The sequence below is a fragment of the Theropithecus gelada genome, chromosome 5 (assembly GCF_003255815.1).
Source record: "Theropithecus gelada isolate Dixy chromosome 5, Tgel_1.0, whole genome shotgun sequence".
Classification (NCBI taxonomy): domain Eukaryota; kingdom Metazoa; phylum Chordata; class Mammalia; order Primates; family Cercopithecidae; genus Theropithecus; species Theropithecus gelada.
Window position 1 is genome coordinate 171,885,392 of NC_037672.1, and position 21,031 is coordinate 171,906,422.

Genomic DNA, 21,031 nt, shown 5'->3' on the forward strand with positions numbered 1-21,031 from the left:
TAAATTGAAACTGTCTCAGAAACTTAACATATAAGTTCAACTTACCCTTAAAACTTTTTGTTTTAATTATTGTGGAAATATTTGCAAATAATTACATATTTAAAGAAATGTATAGTGGATCAATTTCCCATCACTTATATTCAATAACTATCTGTGTATGGCCAAGTTTTATTTTCTGTACACTCCCTATTCCCTTTTCCCTGTCAATATTTAAGAGGAAATTCTAGGCAATTTCTTGAGTCATTCCTTGATCAAAGCACTAATCATTTTATCTCATGTTTTTTTCTCTTTCTGCTCTTCCCCACTGGATTCTCTTATAAGAAAAATTTCTGTACACTCATCCACATGCTGCTTTTCATTTTATTTATAATGCTGCAGCTCTGATGGTTCAATTCTCCCAGAAGATGGATCTTTAATAATTAGCACTACACACTGACCAACTCAGAAGAAGGAGCCGCACCACCTGTGACTCCAGCCCTGACTTCTGCTCCGGACCAGTGTTTCCATAACAGTGACTTCAAAATCACTGTGATTTGAAACCTTGTTGAACATGAAGGTGTTACTCCTGCTGCATTGGCTTGGGGTGTTTCTGTCCTGTTCTGGACACATCCAGGTTGAGCACCCCCAATATCACAGCCCTCCGGATGTGGTGATTCCTGTGAGGGTAACTGGCACTGCCAGAGGCATGAAACCTCCAGGCTGGCTCTCCTATATCCTACCCTTTGGAGGTCAGAAACACATTATCCACATAAAGGTCAAGAAGTTTTTGTTCTCCAAACACCTCCCTGTGTTCACTTACACAGACCAGGGTGCTATCCTTGAGGACCAACCTTTTGTCCAGAATAACTGCTACTATCATGGTTATGTGGAAGGGGACCCAGAATCCCTGGTTTCCCTCAGTACCTGTTTTGGGGGCTTTCAAGGAATATTACAGATAAATGACATTGCTTATGAAATCAAGCCCTTAGCATTTTCTACCACATTTGAACATCTGGTATATAAGATGGACAGTAAGGAGAAACAATTTTCAACTATGAGATCCGGATTTATGCAAAATGAAATAACATGCCGAATGGAATTTGAAGAAATTGATAATTCCACTCTGAAGCAAAGTTCTTACGTAGGCTGGTGGATTCATTTTAGAATTATTGAAATGGTAGTTGTCATTGATAATTATCTATACATTCGTTATAAAAGGAATGACTCACAGTTGCTGGAGGATCTATATGTTATTTTTAATATAGTGGATTCCATTTTTGATGTAATTGGTGTTAAGGTGTTATTATTTGGTTTGGAGATCTGGACTAATAAAAACTTCATTGTAATAGATGATGTAAGGAAGTCTTTGCACCTATATTGCAAGTGGAAGTTGGACAACATGACTCCCCGGTTACGACATGACACCTCCCATATTTTCACAAGTCGAGGATTAAGAGGGTTAAGTGGCATAGGAGCTGTTAGCGGAATGTGTACACTAGACCGCAGTTGTGCAATTGTTACTTTCATGAACAAAACTTTGGGCACTTTCTCAATTGCAGTGGCTCATCATCTAGGTCATAATTTGGGCATGAATCATGATTATGGTACATGTCGTTGTTCACAATATCTATGCATAATGCATGAAGTTAACCCACCAATAACTAAATTTAGCAATTGTAGTTATGGTGATTTTTGGGCACACACTGTAGAGAAGACAAAGTGTTTGCTTGAAAATCTACACACAAAGGACATCTTTAATAGGAAGCGCTGTGGGAATGGTGTTGTTGAAGAAGGAGAGGAGTGTGACTGTGGCCCTTTAAAGCATTGTGCAAAAGATCCCTGCTGTCTGTCAAACTGCACTCTGACCGATGGTTCTACTTGTGCTTTTGGGCTTTGTTGCAAAGACTGCAAGTTCCTACCATCAGGGGAAGTGTGTAGAAAGGAGGCCAATGAATGTGATCTTCCAGAGTGGTGCAATGGTACTTCCCATAAGTGCCCAGATGACGTTTATGTGGAAGATGGAATTCCCTGTAAGGAGAGGTCCTACTGCTATGAAAAGAGTTGTCATGACCGCAATGAACAGTGTAGGAGGATTTTTGGTGCAGGGGCAAATACCGCGAGTCAGACTTGCTACAAACAATTGAACACCTTAGGTGAACGTGTTGGTCACTGTGGTATCAAAAATGCTTCATATATCAAGTGTAATATCTCAGATGTCCAGTGTGGAAGAATTCAGTGTGAGAATGTGACAGAGATTCCCAGTTTGAGTGATCATACTACTATTCATTGGGCTCGCTTCAATGATATAATGTGCTGGAGTACTGATTACCATTTGGGGATGAAGGGACCTGATATTGGTGAAGTGAAAGATGGAACAGAGTGTGGGATAGATCATATATGCATCCACAGGCACTGTGTCCATATAACCATCTTGAATAGTAATTGCTCACCTGCATTTTGTAACAAGAGGGGCATCTGTAACAATAAACATCACTGCCATTGCAATTATTTGTGGGACCCTCCCAACTGCCTGATACAAGGCTATGGAGGTAGTATTGACAGTGGCCCACCCCCTAAGAGAAAGAAGAAAAAGAAGTTTTGTTATCTGTGTTTATTGTTGCTTATTGTTTTGTTTATCTTATTATATTGTCTTTATCGACTTTGTAAAAAAAATAAGCCAATAAAAAAGCAGCAAGATGTTCAAACTCGATCTGCAAAAGAAGAGGAAAAAATTCTGCATCCACCTCATGAGTTACCTTCCCAGAGTCAACCTCCTGTGACGTCTTCCCAGAGTCAACCTCCTGTGACACCCTCCCAGCGTCAACCTCCTGTGACGTCTTCCCAGAGTCAACCTCCTGTGACACCCTCCCAGAGTCAACCTCGGGTGATGCCTTCTCAGAGTCAACCTCCTGTGATGTCCTCCCAGAGGCAACCTCAGTTGACACCTTCCCAGAGTCAGCGTCCTGTGACACCCTCCCAGAGCCAACCTTGGGTGACACCCTCCCAGAGTCAACCTCATATGACACCTTCCCGGAGTCAAAGTGGGAAACCAAAGCAATCAGTACCATTTCCAAAATCTGTATCTGGAAGAGGTACATTAAAAAAATAATTCCTAGTATGTTTCTACTTACTCTTCATTGTTTTAAATAATTTGAAAGTTTATTTTTCTGAAAACCTTGCCACTTTATATTTCCTAAAAAAAACCATGGCATATGTGTGGCATACCAATTTTTAACTTGTTGTTTTTCAGCTTCCAAATCCTTTCTTCTCTTTCGTTCTACTTTGCAGGAACCATATTTCTGCTAAACCAGCCCTCATCCCATAGGGATTTGCAACAGGGAGAAAGAATAGGAAATTAGAAATCTGGGAGATCTCTTTTCTTCCTGTTTATCAGTGTTTCCTGAATAATAGATTTTACACTGGTAACAATACTTGGTTTTAATATTCCCCTACTTTTTTAAAACACACTCCAGAAAAACTTCGTTGTCTGCTGTCTGGTGTGTTACACTCAGGGTTCTGGATTTCAGTTCTTTGAGCTCTATACAAATGTCCCAAACTTCTAGCACCAGCTGAGAAATACCTATTGTTAGAATTCTGAGTATGAGATCCGTTGGGTCAGTCCTACCATCTTCTAGGTTCAACTAACCCCAATCTTTTCCACTTGCTACTTAGCTTCATGAATGTAACCATTTTTTTGCAATTAGTAGTTCATATTTAATAGCCAATTAGTAGCATGGTGTCTACCTTAACTTGTTCTGTTCTTCAACTGCTGTTTACCCAATTACTTATATTTAATTATATCCCTCCAAAATCACTCCTATGGTTTCCCTTTTTCTGACTGAGCTCTGTTATAGTACTAATCTTGATGCCATGGATGAAGCAGAAGTGAGGCGGCATCATATGCTTTATTTTTTAAATTTACTTTTAATTTTCAGAGTTTTTGTTTGTTTGTTTGTTTGTTTTTTACCATTGCCCTTCACTGTCTCTGGAAAATTACTTAAACTTATAGACAGTTTACTTCAAAATAAGGTGGGATAATAATAATAGTTCTCTTTCAACATCTGGGTTCCTCTGGTTATAAAATGAGATGAAGCACAGCACTATTCACAGCAGCAGCAAAGACATGGAATCAACCTAGGTGCCCATCAATGGTGAAATGGTGTATTAGGATTCTCTAGAGGGACAGAACTACTAGAATACAAACACACACACACACACACACACACACACACACACACACCCCACACCACACAGAGAGAGAGAGCGAAAGGGGAGTTTATTAAGTATTAACTCACACAATCACAAGGTTCCACAATAGGCCATCTACAGGTTGTGGAGCAAAGAAAGCCAGTCCGAGTTCCAAAACTGAATAACTTGGAGTCTGATGTTTGAAGGCAAGAAGCATCCAGCATAGGAGAAAGACGTAGACTGGGAGGCTAGGTCAGTCTCCTTTTTCACATTTTTCTGCCTGCATATATTCTAGCTGCGCTGGCAGCTGATTAGATTGTGGCAACCCAGTTTAAGGGTGGGTCTGCCTTTCCCAGCCCACTGACTCAAATGTTAATCTCCTTTGGCCACACCCACACAGACACACCCAGAATCAATACTTTGTATCCTTCAATCCAATCAAGCTGACACTCAATATTAACCATCGCAAGTCCACCCTCTGTCAACTTGAACCCATACGCCTCTCCTGAGATCATGCATCATCTTCAAATAAAGACAATAATACGGTCATGATTATGCCTAAAATAATACAACTATCCTTCGTACAACTGGAAACTCACCAATCTCCAACCCAAATACTATTACATAAAATTAACAATACTTAAATGCTGATATGAAGTCAATAAATCTAGTTACATGATAAATGAGAAAGGAGATAAAATGAAGATATTTTCTTAGTGCAAGTGTATACATGCACAAAAATGTTTTTAACAAAAGAAGGAGGAAATACTGATGACAATTTCAGTCCTCGTTTCTGCAGCTGATCACGTGGTCATGGCTAGTATTGATGATTACCTTCTACTACCCATTCTGTATTCCCTTTGCCTTCAGCAAGCACCTCGGCAGGTCCTTTTTTTTTTTTTCTCCTGGTGGAGTGACCCAAAGCTTCATTCCTGAAGGGTCTGGATCATTTGTAGTCTTGCCTGGATTGGGCTGTTGTAGTTTCCCATTTACCTTTATCACAGGGCATGGCAACACTAAGAGATGCCCTGTATTCCATGTATACTCTTCCTTACCTTGTGGAGTAATAGACTGATTTCATCTTAATAGTCTAGGTAAATCACCCCAGCGAACACTGTAACTCCCTTCTTAGCCTGTTGACTTAAAGGTATGAGAAGCACAAAGTGTCCAGGTGGCAATCTTAACTTCCAGTTTCATGGAATCATTGTTGTGTATCCTGGTGCCAGCATTCCTCCCTCTGGAACTAAGACCTCTAGGCCAGCAGAACATAATATCATGGAAGAAGGAAGCAAAAATGTTGCTAGTGGATCACTATGGGTAATGGTGATTGGTGTCACTTACACCCCTTGATTCCTGGAGCCATGAATCCTGGCTATGGGAGTAACAGTACCCTATATCGGATGCTGATTCAGAGCATATACCGCCTTGTAGAGAACTTTGCCCCAACCACGAAAAGTATAGTCACCTAGTTGGCATTGTAATTGTGACTTCAGAAGGCCATTCAACCATTCTATCAATCCAGCTGCTTCAGAATGATGGGGAACGTGGTAAGACCAGTGAGTTCCATAAACATGAGCCCACTGCTACCCTTCTTTAGCTGTAAAGTAAGTGCCTTGGCCTGAGGCAATGCTGGGTGGAATACCATGATGGTGGATAAGGCATTCTGTGAGTCCACAGATGGTAGTCTGGCAGAAGCATTGCATGCAGGATAGGCAAACCCATATCCAGATTAAGTGTCTATTCCAGTGAGGGCAAACCTCTACTCTTCCCGTGATGGAATAGATCCAATATAATCAACATGCCACCAGGTCACTGACTGATTACCCTGAAGAATGGTGCTAAATCAAGGGCTCAGTTTTGGTTTCTGCTGCTGGCAAACTGGGCACCCAGCAGTGGCCTTAGCCAAATCAGCCTTGGTGAATGGAAGTCCATGTTGCTGAGCCCATGCATAACTTCTGTCCCTGCCACCATGGCCATTTATTCATAGGCCCACTGGGTGATGATGGGGTGGCTGGGGAAAGAGGCTGAGTGGTATCCACAGAAAAGATAATCTTATCCACTTGATTATTAAAATCTTCCTCTGCTGAGGTCACCTATTGGTGAGCACTCACATGGAATACAAATATCTTCACAGTTTTTGACCACTCAGTGAGTTCCATCCACATACCTCTTCCCCAAAATTCTTTGTCACTGATTTTTCAATCATACTTGTACCAAGTCCCAGACCATCTAGCCAAACCATTGGCTATAGCCGTGAATTAGTATAGAATTGCACATCTGGCCATTTCTCCTTCTATGCAAAGTGCACAACCAGGTGCATTGCTCAAAGTTCTCTGCACCGGGAATGAAGATTTCCCTTCACGCCTGTCCTTCAGAGATGTCCTAGAAAGGGTTTGTAGTGCTGCAGCTGTCCACTTTCCAGTGATGCTTGCATATCATAAAGAACCATCTGTGAATCAGGCCCTAGTCTTCTCTTCCTCTGTCGACTGATCATAGATAACTCCCCATGAGGCCATTGGTGCAGGCTGGTTAAGAGAAGGCAGGGTTGCCAGAGTGGAGACCATGGGCATTTGAGCCACTTCCTCTTGCAACTTACTTGCACCTTCAGGACCTACTCGAGCCTGATCACGTAAATACCAGTTTCATTTGATAATGGAATGCTGCTGTGCATGACCTAATTTATGGCTAAATGGGTCAGGAAACACCCAGCTCATGAAAGGCAGTTCAGGTCACATGGTGACTTGCTGACCCATAGTCAAACATTCAATTTCCACCAAAGCCCAGTAACAGGCCAAGAGCTGTCTCTCAAAAGAAGAGTAGTTATCTGCAGAAGATGGCAGGGCCTTGTTCCAAAATCCTAGGGGCCTCTGCTCTGATTCACCTATGGGCGCCTGCCAAAGGCTGCGAACAGCATCCCGATCAGCCCCTGACACCTCAAGCACCATTGGATCTGTGGGGTCATATGGCCCAAGTGGCAGAGCAGCTTTCATCATTTTTCAAGGATCTCTTGCAGAACCTTCTCCTGTTCTGGAACCCACTTAAAACATGCAGCTTTTCGGGTCACTTGATAAATGCACGCTGGAGTAACACACCCAAATGAGGAATGCGATGCCTCCAAAATCCAAATAGGCCCACTAGGTTTGGTGCCTCTTTTTTGATAGCAGGAGGGGCCAAATGCAGCAACCTATCCTTCACCTTGGAAGGGTTATCTCGACAGTTCCAACACCACAGGACCCCTAGAAATTTTACTGAGGTAGAAGGTCCCTGAATTTTAGTTAGATTAATTTCCCATTCTCTGGCATGCAAATGTCTCACTAATAAGTCCAATGTGTTTGCTACTTCCTGCTCACTGGCTCCAATCAGCATAATGTCACCAATGCAATTTTCCAGTGCAATATCTTGTGGGAGTGAAAAGTGATCAAGGTCTCTCCAAATAAGATTATGACATAAAGCTGTAGAGTTGATATACTCCTTAGGTATAATAGTAAAGGTATATTGTGAGCCTCGCCAACTGAAGTCAAATTGCTTCTCATGGGGCTTTGGACAGGAATGGAGAAAACAATTTTGCCAATTCAATGGCTGCATATCAGGTACCAGGAGACACCAAGACCAGCTCGGTCATGGAGACCCCAACCCAGCAGCACTAGAGGAATTGAAGACAAAAACACAGAAATAGAGTCCAAAGTGGGAGTCAGAAGCTAACGGCTTTCAGAGCTGAAAGCCACGAACAGAGTTTGACCCACATATTTATTGACAGCAAGGTAGTGATAAGCATTGCTTCTGTAGATTATAGATTAACTGAAAGCATTCCTTATGGGAAACAAAGCATTCTCAGTGAGGAGCAGAGAAACAAGTTCTGGCAGATTATCTACAGCAAAAACATATTGTTAAGGTGCAGGCCACTCCTACTATTGTTTGTGTTTTGAGCAGTTTTCAACTCCTGGAGGGCCAGATGTTCCTTGTCCTGCTCCAGTAAACCAACAACTTCTAGTAGTGTGCATGATAACCACGATGAGCATGTCACATTGCTGCAGAAATCCTGTTTATGGCCAGTTTCTTTAAGGCCTGTTTATGGCAGGCTTAGGGATTGTTCCCTGCATGTCTCCCTTTCTGTTTTTGCAAAGCAATAAAGGCAAAGGCAGCTTTTTTACAGTGGGCTACTTCTCACAGAATTCGGGATCCGCATCTGCAGACTACACAAAGACAACACCGATTAAAAGCACAATCATCACTGAAATCACAGAGCCTCCAAGTGTCTTGATCCATTTTAATAGGAGGTAATCCATCTGAAGCTTCTTCAAGCACTTCAGTTCCTGGCATTAGTGTCAGATGTGCCTGAGAGGCTTGAAATACTTGTTCCTTCGGTTTTGCAATATCCAAAGATAAACTTCCAGTATGACCCTTTAAATGTCTCAACTCTGTCTCACTCATGCTCTGTTTCATTATACAAATGAGGAGTAATGCAAAAATCAGAAGTATTCCAGTCACATTGTAACAGCATTCTAAATTCTAAACTAGTTACTTGATCTCCTAGCCATATTACAATTTGTCGGAGATCATTGATTTGATTAGCTAATTTCTGGTCTATATTAGTTTGGGAATTCCACAGCAGAGTAGAATTTTTCTGCCAATTATTTACATAGTCTGCTGTTTGTACTGTGGAATGCAAAGAAACTCCAGCTATCGTGGCAGTAGCTGTGACAGCAATCAATCACATAATGATTAAAATTAAAGTAGCAATGAAACACCAAAAGTGCCTCAAAATCTTTTGAAGAATTTCAGTAATAATATGCACAGAAGGAGAGGCTTCCCAAGGATGGGAAAGCCTTACAGGTATCCATACTCCTTCTAGGGCTCTTACCACTAAAATAGAATGATCAGTATTATACAAGGAAGAATTCACACAAGAAGACAATATACATTATTGACAAGTAATATGATGATTAGGGAGATCAAGTTTTGAATTACCCACTACAAGCAGGAAAGGGGACTTATTGTCAGTATCGACATGGCTGCAACTGGGGAGTCTTCGGGTGCCTCCCAAAATCTCTTCCTCAGCATCTGGCTCATGATAAGGTTTTAGGTGTATTGATGGTATCCAAATTGGCCGCTGGTTTTGGCCTGGAGAAACACAAGCATAGCCTCTACCTCATGTTATTATTTTACCTATTTCCCAAGTTTTTGTTATTGGATCTCTCCACAAAACCAGTTGTTCTGCTTCTGTCTTTGCACTGGTTTCTGTAGATGTCGTTCAGCATCTTGCCTATAGGCAGGCTTAAAAAATTTAAAGTCAATAATGCTAGATTCAATTGCATATGTGGAATCCCATAGTCACTGTTTCCCCCTTTTTGTTTTTGTAACTGCTGTTTTAGGGAGAGATTCATTCTTTCCACAATGGTTTATCCTTGTGAATTATATGGGATGCCAGTAATGTGTTTAATATTCCATACAGAGAAAAATGTAGCTAGAGCTTGGCTACTATAGCCTGGGGCATTGTCCATTTTAACTGAATCTGGAATGCCCATAACTGTGAAGCATTGCAGAAGATGCCATTTAACATAGGCAGAAGATTCCCATTTGACAGGAGCCCAAACAAAGTGAGAAAATGTATGTATACATGTATGTACATTAGCAAGTTTACCAAAAGAAGGAACATGAGTGACATCCATTTGCCAAAGAGAATTAGGTTCCAATCCTCGAGGATTAATTCCTCCTGTAAAAGATGAGGAATGCACCATTTGGCAAGTTGGGCATCATTAGATAATAGCTTTAGCTTATTTCCAGGTTATGCTGTATCTGCATTTGAGACCAGAGGTGTTAGCATGAGTTAAATTGTGAAAGTGTTTAGGATTAGATAATGCAATAGTAACTAGGTGATCAGCTACTTGATTCCCTGCAGTCAAAGTTCCTGGAAGAGGTGTATGAGCCCTAATGTGAGTGATGTAAAAGGGTGCATTCTTCTCCTAACTGCTGTTTGAAATTGGGCAAATAAAGTCATCAGTTGCTCATCTGTGTCGAATTGTTGCTGAGCATTTTCAACTAACTGTGTAGAATGAGCCACATATGAAGAATCAGAAATTACATTGACAGATATCTCAAAAGCAGTCAGCACCTCAATTACAGCTACAAGCTCTGCTTTTTGAGCTGAAGTTTAGAGTGTCTGGAAAACTTTACTTTTTGACCCAGAATAAGAAGCTTTACCATTACTAGACCCATCTGTAAAAACATTTTCAGCACCTTCAATTGATTTAAATTTAATTATTCTAGGGAGAATCCAATTAGTTAATTTCAAAAATTGAAATAATTTTGTTTTCGGAAACTGATTATCAAGAACACCTAAGAAATCAGCTAGATGGGTTTGCCAAGTAAGACTATTTATAAAGCCCTGTTGTATATGTGTGCCTTCATAAGAGGGACATAATTTTTCCATGGTCAATAATTTTTCCATGGTCATATTCATGTAATTTAACAATTCGAGTACTCCCATTTCCTATCAGAGTAGCAATTTGATCCAAATAAGGAGTTAGAGTCTGTGAATTAGTATGTGGAAGAAAAAGAAGTCCTGCTCTTGGACAGTAACACCAGTAGGTGAATGCTGAGTTGGAAAAATCAATAAGTCTGAAGTCTTTTCTGGATCTATACTGTTTATTTGAGCTTTATTCACTCACATCTCAATCAGCTGTAACTCTGCCTGAGCCTCCTTTAATTGCCAAGGGCTAGTGAGACAAGGATCTCCTCTAAGGACAGAAAATAGATTACTTATGGCATAGGTAGGAATGCCTAGAGCAGATTGTATCCAATTAATGTCCCCTAGTAATTTTTGAAAGTCATTTAATGTTTTCAATTGATCCCTATGTATGGTTACTTTCTGTGGCACAATGGTAGTGTCATTTACTAAGGTCCCCAAGTAGGAGTAAGGGGTAGTAATCTGAATTTTGTCAACAGCTATAATTAAACCATCATGGGAAATTGAGTTTTGCAAGTAGTTATAACATTGGAGTAATATTTCCCGAGTGGAGACAGCACAAAGAATATTATCTACATAATGAATAATGTAACACTGAAAATTTTTTATGAGTAGGTTCAATTGCTTGTCCTACATAAGTCTGACAAATTGTTGGACTGTTTAACAAGCCTTGTGGCAACACTTTCCAGTGAAAATGCTTATCAGACTGCAAATTGTTTACTGCAGGAATTGTAAATGCAAACCATTCACAGTTTTGCTCAGCTAAGGGATAGTAAGGAAACAATCTTTTAAATCTATAACCATTAAAGGCCAATTTTTTGGAATAATAGCAAGAGAAGGCAATTCTGGCTGCAATGCGCCTGTAGGTTGTATCATTGAATTAATGGCGTTAAGATTTGTCAACATTCTCCATTTACCTGATTTTTTTTTTTAAATAACAAAGACTGGAGAATTCCAGGGGCAAAATGTTGGAGCTATGTGTCCTTTTTTTAATTGTTCAGTAACTAAGTCCTCTAAAGCCTCCAGTTTCTGTTTACTCAGTGGCCGTTGTTTCGTTCAAATTGGCTTATCTGTTAACCATTTTAAAGGTATAGGTTCTGGAGGCTTAACAATGGCTTCCATCAAAAATGATATCCTAAACCTTGATGAGAATTCTGCCCTTCTACTTGAAGTGGTTTCTTTAATCCTTGTAAATTTTTTCCTAATCACATGCCAGGAACATACCCCATTTCATGCATCATATGTTGACTTTGAGGGCTATATAGTTGTTCTGGAATTAACACTTGTGCTCCCCATTGCTGTAATAAATCTCTTCCTCATAAATTTATAGGTACAGAAATTACAATTGGTTGCATAGTCCCAGATTGTCCATTGGGTCCTTTACAATGCAAAGTACAACTGCTTTGATATACTTCAGGGGCTTTACCAACTCCAACTATGTTAAATCAAGCGGGTTGAAATGGCCACGCGGACGGCCAGTGCTGTAGAGAAATGATTGAAATGTCCGCTCATGTATCTACCAATCCTTTAATTTTTTTCCCTAAATAGTTATTTCACAGGTAGGATGTTTATCAGTAATTTGATTTACCCAATAAGCTGGTTTGCCTTGTTTATTAGTGCTTCCAAATCCTCCTGTTCATTTAGTTTCACTTTTCCCCATTTCAACATACGGCACAATCTGGAGCTGTGTTATATGCTCTCCTGGCTCTGCTTTCCAGGGAACAGAAGTAGATATAACAATCTAAATTTCCCCAATGTAATCTGAATCAGTGACTCCTGTTCGTACTTGTACCCCTTTTAAATTTAAACTAGACCTGCCTAGAAGTAATCCTACTGTCCCTGCTGGCAAGGGTCCGCGGACTCCTGTTGGCACATTTTGATGAGATTCCCCAGGCAGAAGGCTCACAGCTTTTGCACAGCATAAATCTACTGCAACACTACTGGTAGTGACGGGGGACAGGCATCGTACCGGGTGAGGGAATGGCCTGAGTTGGGAATCCCTGGGTTTGAAACGGGGCCCAGACGGGCCCCTCATGGTGTTTCCTGAAATTGGGTTCTCTTCTTTATCAAACTTAGAGTGACACTGATTAGTCTAGTGTTTTCCTTTTCTACATTTTGGACATAGTTCAGACTCAGCAGTTTTCTTTTTTCCCCCAGTTGGCGGCCTGACTTGCTGATTTTTTTCTACTTTCTTTTTTAGTATGACCATGCTTCCCACAGTTAAAACAAGCTCCAGGAAACAGAGTATTTCCTTTACCCATTCTCAGTCCTTCCATTGCCTAGGCTAGCAGAGTAGCCTTAATGCAGATTACCTCCAATATCATCACAAACTTTAATGCAGTGAACTAAATGTAGCTTTTCCTTTAACAGGTTGCAGAGTGGCTTGGCACTCAGGATTGGCATTGTCGAAAGCTAATAACCGCAACACTATATCCTGAGCAGCTGAATCTGCAATCACCTTTTTAAGAGACTCCTGTAACCTGGCTATAAAACCTGCATATGGTTCTTTTGGTCTCTGTTTGACAGCACTAAAGGAAGAGTATTGTTCTCCTCCTGAAGTGATTTTTTTCCAAGTTCTAATGCACACTATTCTAAGGTGCTCTATGGCATCATCCTGCATGACCACGTGTGCATCTAAACCAGCCCAACTACCGACCCCCAAAAGTTGGTCTGCAGTTACATTAATTTGAGGTTGGGCCTGGGCATTGTGAGCAGCCTGAGTGGAATCTTCATCTGCCAACCAAGTTTTAAATTGTAAGAACTGAGCAGGACTTAGACAAGCTCGAGTAAGAGCACCCCAGTCGGTAGGAATCATCCGACTGGAGATAGCAGCATTCTTCAACAGTCTCATTACAAAAGGAGAACCTGGTCCATATAGATTAATAGCTTGTTTAAATTATTTAAGTATCTTAAAAAGAAAAGGCTCAAACGTAGCTATAATATTCCCCTGTTGATCAGGTCTATGTATTCTAACAGGGAACTGTCAAACATCCATATAACCCTCTTGTCTAACTTGCTGGATTCCCACCTGAATGGAATTGAGAGCGGTCGCTCAAGGCACTGCTCAAACAGTCACTAGGACAATTACTTGCTGTCCAGTGTCCTCTGGAACAGAAAGATCTGGAGGGTCAGACCACTCCTTTTCTTCAAAATAATGAGGGTGTGCAGAGGGGTAGGGACAAACCTCTCCCTCCTTTGCCGCTTTAGCTGCCAAGCAAACCTGCTCTGGTACTTCGTTATACGCTCCTTCTTCCTCTGATTCCTTCTCCTTGTCATCTGTGTGGAAAGGCTCCAAAGTGGAATGAACCAGGGCCCACACTGACCAGATAGTTATAGGAATATCCTCAGCACCATCCTTATATGCCTTTTTCAGTGTGCTACCTACATTTTCTCAGACCGCTACATTCATAGTTCCTCAGTTTGGGAAACCAGGGGCAATATTTCTCTACTGCACTAAAAAGTTGCATAAATCGGCTAGTGCTAACCTTCACTTCCCCTTTTCTGAGGAGCTGCTGAAGCAGACTCAAGTAAGCCTTGTGTCTGCTCAACCCTCGTCCCATTGTTACCCTGATGCTTCCAAGCTCCCCTTCTTACTCACCATGGGGATTGCTTAAGAGTACTTGGGTGTCCTCCAGAATAGTTCCACGTTCTCCAACCATTGCTCTGGCGATGCTCCAACCCAGGTTCAAGCCCCCACGTTGGATGCCACTTACCAAGACCAGTTCAGTTGTGGAGACCCCAAACCAGCGGTGCTAAAGGAATTAAAGACAAAGATGCAGAAATAGAGTGCAAAGTGGAATCAGGGGGCTGACAGCCTTCAGAGCTGAGAGCCATGAACAGAGTTTGACCCACATATTTATTGACAGCAAGGCAGTGAGAAGCATTGCTTGTATAGATTATAGATTAACTGAAAGCATTCCTTATGGGAAACAAAGCATTCTTAGAGAGGCTCTGGCTGATTATCTGCAGCAAAAATACATTTTTAAGGCACAGGCTGCTCCTGCTATTGTTTGTAGTTTGAGTAGTTTTCTGTTCTGGGCGGGCCAGGTGTTCCTTGCCCTGCTCCAGTAAACCAACCACTTCTAGCAGTGTGCATGATAGCCACCATGAGCATGTCACATTGCTGCAGAAATCCTGTTTTTGGCCAGTTTCTTTAAGGCCTGTTTATGACAGGCTTAGGGCTTGTTTCCAGGAAGGAGATGTTTTAATTTTCTCAAGCAATGAAACCACATCTGGCACAGCAGCTGCAGTTGGAATCACGACTTGGTTAAGCTTACCATAATCCACTCTGATTCTCCAACATCTATCTGTCTTCTGCACAGGCCAAATAGGAGAGTTGAATGGGGATGTGTTGGGAATCCCCACCCCTGCGACTTTCAAGTCCTTGATGGTGGTGCTAATCTCCACATCCCTACAGGGATGCGTTATTGTTTTTGATTTACTATTTTTCTAGGTAGAAGCTCTAATGGCCTTTTCAACTATAATATAATTTACTCTACCAGTCAGGGAGTCAATGTGGGGGTTCTGCCAGCTGCTAAGTATATCTATGCCAATTATGCATTCTGGTACTCGGGAAATGACCACAGGATGAGTCTGGGGACCCACTGGACCCACTGTAAGTTGGACCTGAGCTAAAACTCCATTAATTACCTGACTTCCATGAGCCCGTACTTTAACTGGAGGACCACAATGACATTTGCGGACCCCTCAGAACCAATGTCAACTCAGAGCCAGTGTCCAGTAATCTTCAAAATGTCTGAACACTTCCCATTCTCCAATGCACAGTTACCCTGGTAAATGATTGAAGGTCTCCTTGGGAAATGATTGGAGAAAGATTCACTGCAATAATTGTCAGTAATGTAGTGGGACCTTTCCTCAAGGGGACCCAGGCTCCCCTTCGTTCAAGGGGTTCCGGGTCTGTAAACAGGAACCCCGAGTCTGGAAATTGATTGGGGCCATGATTCTCTGTTTTTATAATTCAAATTACTCTTTCATCCCTTCTACCTAGAAATTTTCTGCTTATATAAATTAAGTAGGAATGCAGTAAGTTTCCTATCAGTTTCACTTCTAGGAACACCATGATTAATTAGCCAAAGCTAGAGCTCTACACAAGTCAGACTATTCTGATTGCTGTTTTGTCTCTCCTGTCCATTATGGTAGCTATGCTCACCTTGCCTATGATAGTTGAGTGCCACATTTTGGCCCCTGGCACCTCGGGATCCATTTATTCCCATTGTATTTAAATTTTGTAGTTGAGTGACTGCAGTTCCCACTGTTAGATCTGACATACAGAAAAGAGCAATTACAGGGCACTTCAAAGATGCAGCTGCTGTCCTTACAAATCTATATCACAAGGCATCGGTTAAGGGTATGTCTCCTGGATCCTCCCAGCTGGGATGAGTAGATCTAAAGTGACTAATCCACTCCACCATTTCAATCTCCATAAGTCTTTGGATACTTTCCTCCACATTAAACCAAGGGAGATCAGGCATTTCCAGCTTGCTCACAGTGGGCCATCTTTTAATCCCCATTTCAGCTCACCAAGCAAATAAGCTATTAGAATTTTTTTAACTCCCCAAGCTGCAGCATTGAATGCAGAGTCCCAGCTTAGTGAGCCCAAATTAATAAATAAATTCAGCCTAATCCAACTCTATGTTCCTTCCACCATTATTTCACACCCTTGATATCCATTCCCATGCCCGTTCTCCAGGTTTCTGTTTATATAAATTAGAGAACTCAAGCGGGTCTTTTCAAGTATAGCACACCTCCTCATGGGTCACACTCTAACCTCACCTCTAGGAGTCTTTCAGGACTTTAGTCTAGTTATAGGTCTAGAAGCAAACAGGAGTGTTGGGAGTGGCTCCTGAGGAGAATCAACATTATCTTGCCTGGCAACTGCCTCAGAGAAGGCCACCACTGTTGCCTCAAGCAGCACAGAGTTTATCTCCTCAGACAAAGGTGAAAAAGCTGATGACAGCACGGGTTGGAGAGGGGATGTTGCCACTACTGAGGATAGGGAAGCTGTTTCTTATGACAAAAAGTGTTCATCAGAGTTTACACTCAGTGTTCCCAGCTTCCACCTGGTCCTCCTACACATTCTTATTCCAAGTTGCAGGGTCCCATTCTTTTCTAATCAATGCTCTCACTTTAACAGTAGACACCTGGTGAGGCTGTGCATGCACCTTTCATTGCAGGTCAGTCACTTACATGATAAGAACTTGTGTTTGTTGTTCCATAATTGCAGCTCTTTCCCTACTGAAGCTAGGAGATAAAATCTCTGAGTTCATCATTTTCTTTCATCACTTTGTCCACTGAACTTAGGAGCAACCAGTCAACATCATTATGTTCCTTGGTGCTCCACATATGGTCAAAGTTATTGTGTCACTAATTCCTCGCCTTTCACAAGTGATGAATCAAGAATGCCACAGCATTTATTTTCCATAATTCTCTAAACAGTTCATGACAAGGACTATCAGTGTTCTCCCTACTATTACAAGTAGAGTCCTTAGCATTTTTGGATCTAATCATATTAAGCAGTGAAGTCCAGAAACCCCCAAACCAATGAAAGAACTCCATCCATCATATTATGTTCTTCCAGAACCCCTTCTGGTACCAAAATCTATATTAGTCAGGGTTCTCTAGAAGAATAGAACTAATGGAATATATATTCCATTTTATATATATGTATATTCCTATATATATCAGATGGATGGATAGATAGATAGATAGATAGATAGATAGATAGATACACACACACACATATATATCACACTTATATGGGAGTTTATTAAGTATTAAGGCATACATTCACAAGGTCCCACATTGGTCAGTCTGCAGATTGAGGAGCAAGGAGAGCCAGTCTGAATTCCAAAACTGAAGAACCTGGAGTCTGGTGTTCAAGGGCAGAAAGCATTCAGCATGGGAGAAAGATATAGGCTAGGAGGCTAGACCAATCTCTCTTTTCACATTTTTCTGCTTGCTTGTATTCCAGCCATGCTGCCAGCTGATTAGATTGCGTCCACCCAGATTAAGGGTGGTTCTGCCTTTCCCAGCCCTCTGATTCAAGTGTTAATCTCCTTTGGCAACACTCTGAGAGACACACCCAGGATGAATACTTTGTATCCTTCAATGTGATCAAGTTGACACTCAGTATTAACGATCACAAATGGATAAAGAAAAATGTTTTGAATATGCCCCATGGAATAATATACAGCCATATAAAATACCAAGGTCATGTCCTTTGCAGCCACATGAACGCAGTTGGAGGCCATTATTCTATGTGAATTTATACAAAAAAAGAAAACCAAATATTGCATGTTATCACTTATAAGTGGGAGCTAAACATTGGGTACACACAAAGTGGAGAACAAGACATGGGACTAGAAGGGGAAGGAGTGAGGAAGAAAGGCAAGAGTTGAAAAACTACCTATTGGGTATTATACACACTACCTGCATGACAGGTTCAATCATATCCCAAATCTCAGCATCATGCAATGTACCCATGTCATAAACCTGCACATGTACCCCTTGAATCTAAAATGAAAGATATAAATAAATGAATAAATAAATAAATAAATAAATAAAATAAGGTACTTATATTTTAAGTAGACTGTAGTAACTCTAGAAAGGCAAGTGATTCTCCTAAGGGGAAAACTATACCATGCCAAATCAATTAAAAATTATTTTAAATGGATGAGGGAGCATTTAATTGAAAAGTAGAAGGCATCATAATTGCAGAGAAGGGAAAGCAATTCTGAGCTTAGAAGGCGTCATAATTGCAGAGAAGGGAAAACAATTCTGAACTATCAGCACTTTCTTTCCTTGGAACACCTGATGTTTCTGAATACAAGTTAAATATCAGTCTTGGCCAACCCAGTTAGAGTTCTCCTATTGAGAAAAGAGAAACCTGAAGACCCCTTAGTGCCTAGACAAGATTAGATTGATAAATTTTAAATTTATGGATATCAAACAATATCAGTTTTTCTTATGCCACATTTGTTGAGTTTACATCCTTTGAGGGAGGCTGAGGAGGCAGGGTGAAGCTCTTAAGGCAGAAATTTCTATAATCATGTTGTACTTGGGAAACAAAAATCGAATGGAAAGAAGGTTTGTCTCAAGCACATGTACTGCCTCCCCTTTAAAACATTTACCTGGTTTTGAATGAGCTTGGGACATAGGCTAGAGGACTGAGATTTGAAGCTCTGAGTATCAGAAATCAATCACTTATTGTCTTTCAAAGCTGAGAGAATAGAGGTATTCTGGTTCCTGAGAGAAATACTGTAGAGTATCTGAGTCTTACTAAAACTACACTTTTTTTGCCTAATTTAATTTAAAATGTACGGAAGTTCTCAATTACTCAGCCCATTTTCAAAACATAAGATGGAAACTTCCTAAGTCGAAAGCAATACCACCCAAAGCTTCTACTGCTTTATTAAATATAACATAAAGTATAAAATAAAAACTATATACAGCAAAAGCAAAAAGTTATGGACAATAACACAAATTAAAAACAATGAAGTTGGAAAAAGAAGCCAGAAGCTAAGAGATTATCTAGAGAGTCGAAAAGTTGATAACACACACAAAAATCCCACTATTAGAGAAAATGAAAGAAAAATGCACAAACTACATGAGGGGAGATAGATTCATTTCACAAGAAAATTTGATTCTATAGATTTCACTTGTTATGTATACATTTGATAACAAAATATGTAAAGAAATCAGTAAATTGTTTGAATTATAGACCTCATAGTTAAAAATACTGGATTAGTTAACTAGAAGAAGAGATAATGATAAACATCTCAACTGACGTAGAGAACAAAACATTTAAAAAATAGTATAAGTAATAATTACACCATATTAAAAAACCTAAAACCCATAAAATAGCGACCTATTTGTGGAAAAGAAAGAGAATGGAATAAAAGTTATATAAAAACATACAATGGCTGAGAGTTTTCTAAAAGTATGGAATGATATCATCCCATTCAAGCAGCTCACTGAATTCCAATAGGATAAACACAAAGAAAACACACCTGGTCATAGTAAGACTGTTGAAAACCAGAGACACCGAGAAACCTTAAGAGCAGGCATAGAAAGAAGGCCAATATTTTAAAAGAAAGCACAATAAGATTGATGGGTGGCCTCAAAAAATGAAGTGCAGAAGACAACAAAATAACAATTTTTTGCCGTAAATATGGACTGTTGACCTAGTTACTTGTTCTTCAGGTAGAATAAGTAACTAGGTCAGCAGTTACATTTAAGAGCAAGACATCATCAAGAAATGTGAACGTGAAGGTGGCAATGAAGTACACAAAGTAGAGTAAATGTGTGGGTATATGTAATAAAAATTACCTTCAAAAATCAATATTAATAGTATCTTGCAGATTCTAAAACATATACAAAACAAGTATACATATGTAACAAACCTGCACGTTATGCACATGTACCCTACAACTTAAAGTATAATAATAATAAATAAATTTTAAAAAAAATGCAAAATACCACAAAAGTTGGGAGGCATGTAAGTAGACAAAAGGTTCTAAGTTTCCAGTAGTAATAAGAAATGGTGAATTCATGATATATATTACATTATATTAATGTGAGGATGCATGATTCAATTTCTAATTGTGACCATTAAAATAATAAAAAATATAAATATAAGAAACAGAAAAATTATAATAAATATTTGATGACTATAAATACAGGCAAGAAAGAAGGGAACCAAACAATACATTTGTAAAAATAAGCAAACATAACTGGTAGATATAAGACCTACGTAAAATAGACTAAATAAAGCAAACAATTTTGAGATATTTCACAATGAAGTAAGTATGCTAGAATTTTGCTGCTTGTAAGAGATGTAATTTTAAAATAATGACACAGAGCACGTAGAGTATGGAAATTTTTATGCCCTGCAAATTTTAACCATAAGAAGATGGAGTTCTACTAATATTAGATAATAAAGAATTTTTGGAAAGAAGTAAGAATAGAAGTAAGAAAATATGTTGCAATATGTCACTTTCTGTGGTTTTGCTTTCTGTGATTCATTCACCCACCATTAACCAGGTGAAGAAAGATGAGTACATTGTAAGAAGATATTTTGAGAGAGAGAGAAAGAGACCACAGTCACATAATTTTTATCACAGTATATTGTTAAAATGTTCTATTTTATTATTAGTTGTTATTGTCAACCTGTTAGTGTGGTAACTTATACATTAAAACTATTATAGGTATATACATACAGGGAAAAAAAAACATAGTATATACCTGGGTCCATACTTTCCCCACTTCAGGCACCCACTGGGGCTTTTGGAACATATCCCATGTGGACAAACTAGGTCTACTGTATTTATCTACAAACATAACTTTAAAACATATAAGGAAAACTTGGAAATAGACAAG

General features: G+C 39.9%; 1 protein-coding gene across 1 annotated transcript; it reads left to right on the forward strand.

Annotated features, from left to right (window-relative positions):
- The first annotated feature begins 374 nt into the window (after positions 1-374).
- On the forward strand, positions 375-3,088 carry ADAM29 (ADAM metallopeptidase domain 29). The gene has a single exon (XM_025386337.1). The coding sequence runs from the start codon at positions 551-553 to the stop codon at positions 3,086-3,088; it is 2,538 nt and encodes an 845-aa protein (XP_025242122.1). The 5' UTR covers positions 375-550.
- Positions 3,089-21,031: the final 17,943 nt, after the last annotated feature.

Coding starts and splice junctions, on each gene's coding strand:
- ADAM29 (XM_025386337.1), top strand. CDS start 551: ATGAAGGTGTTACTCCTGCTGCATTGGCTTGGGGTGTTTCTGTCCTGT.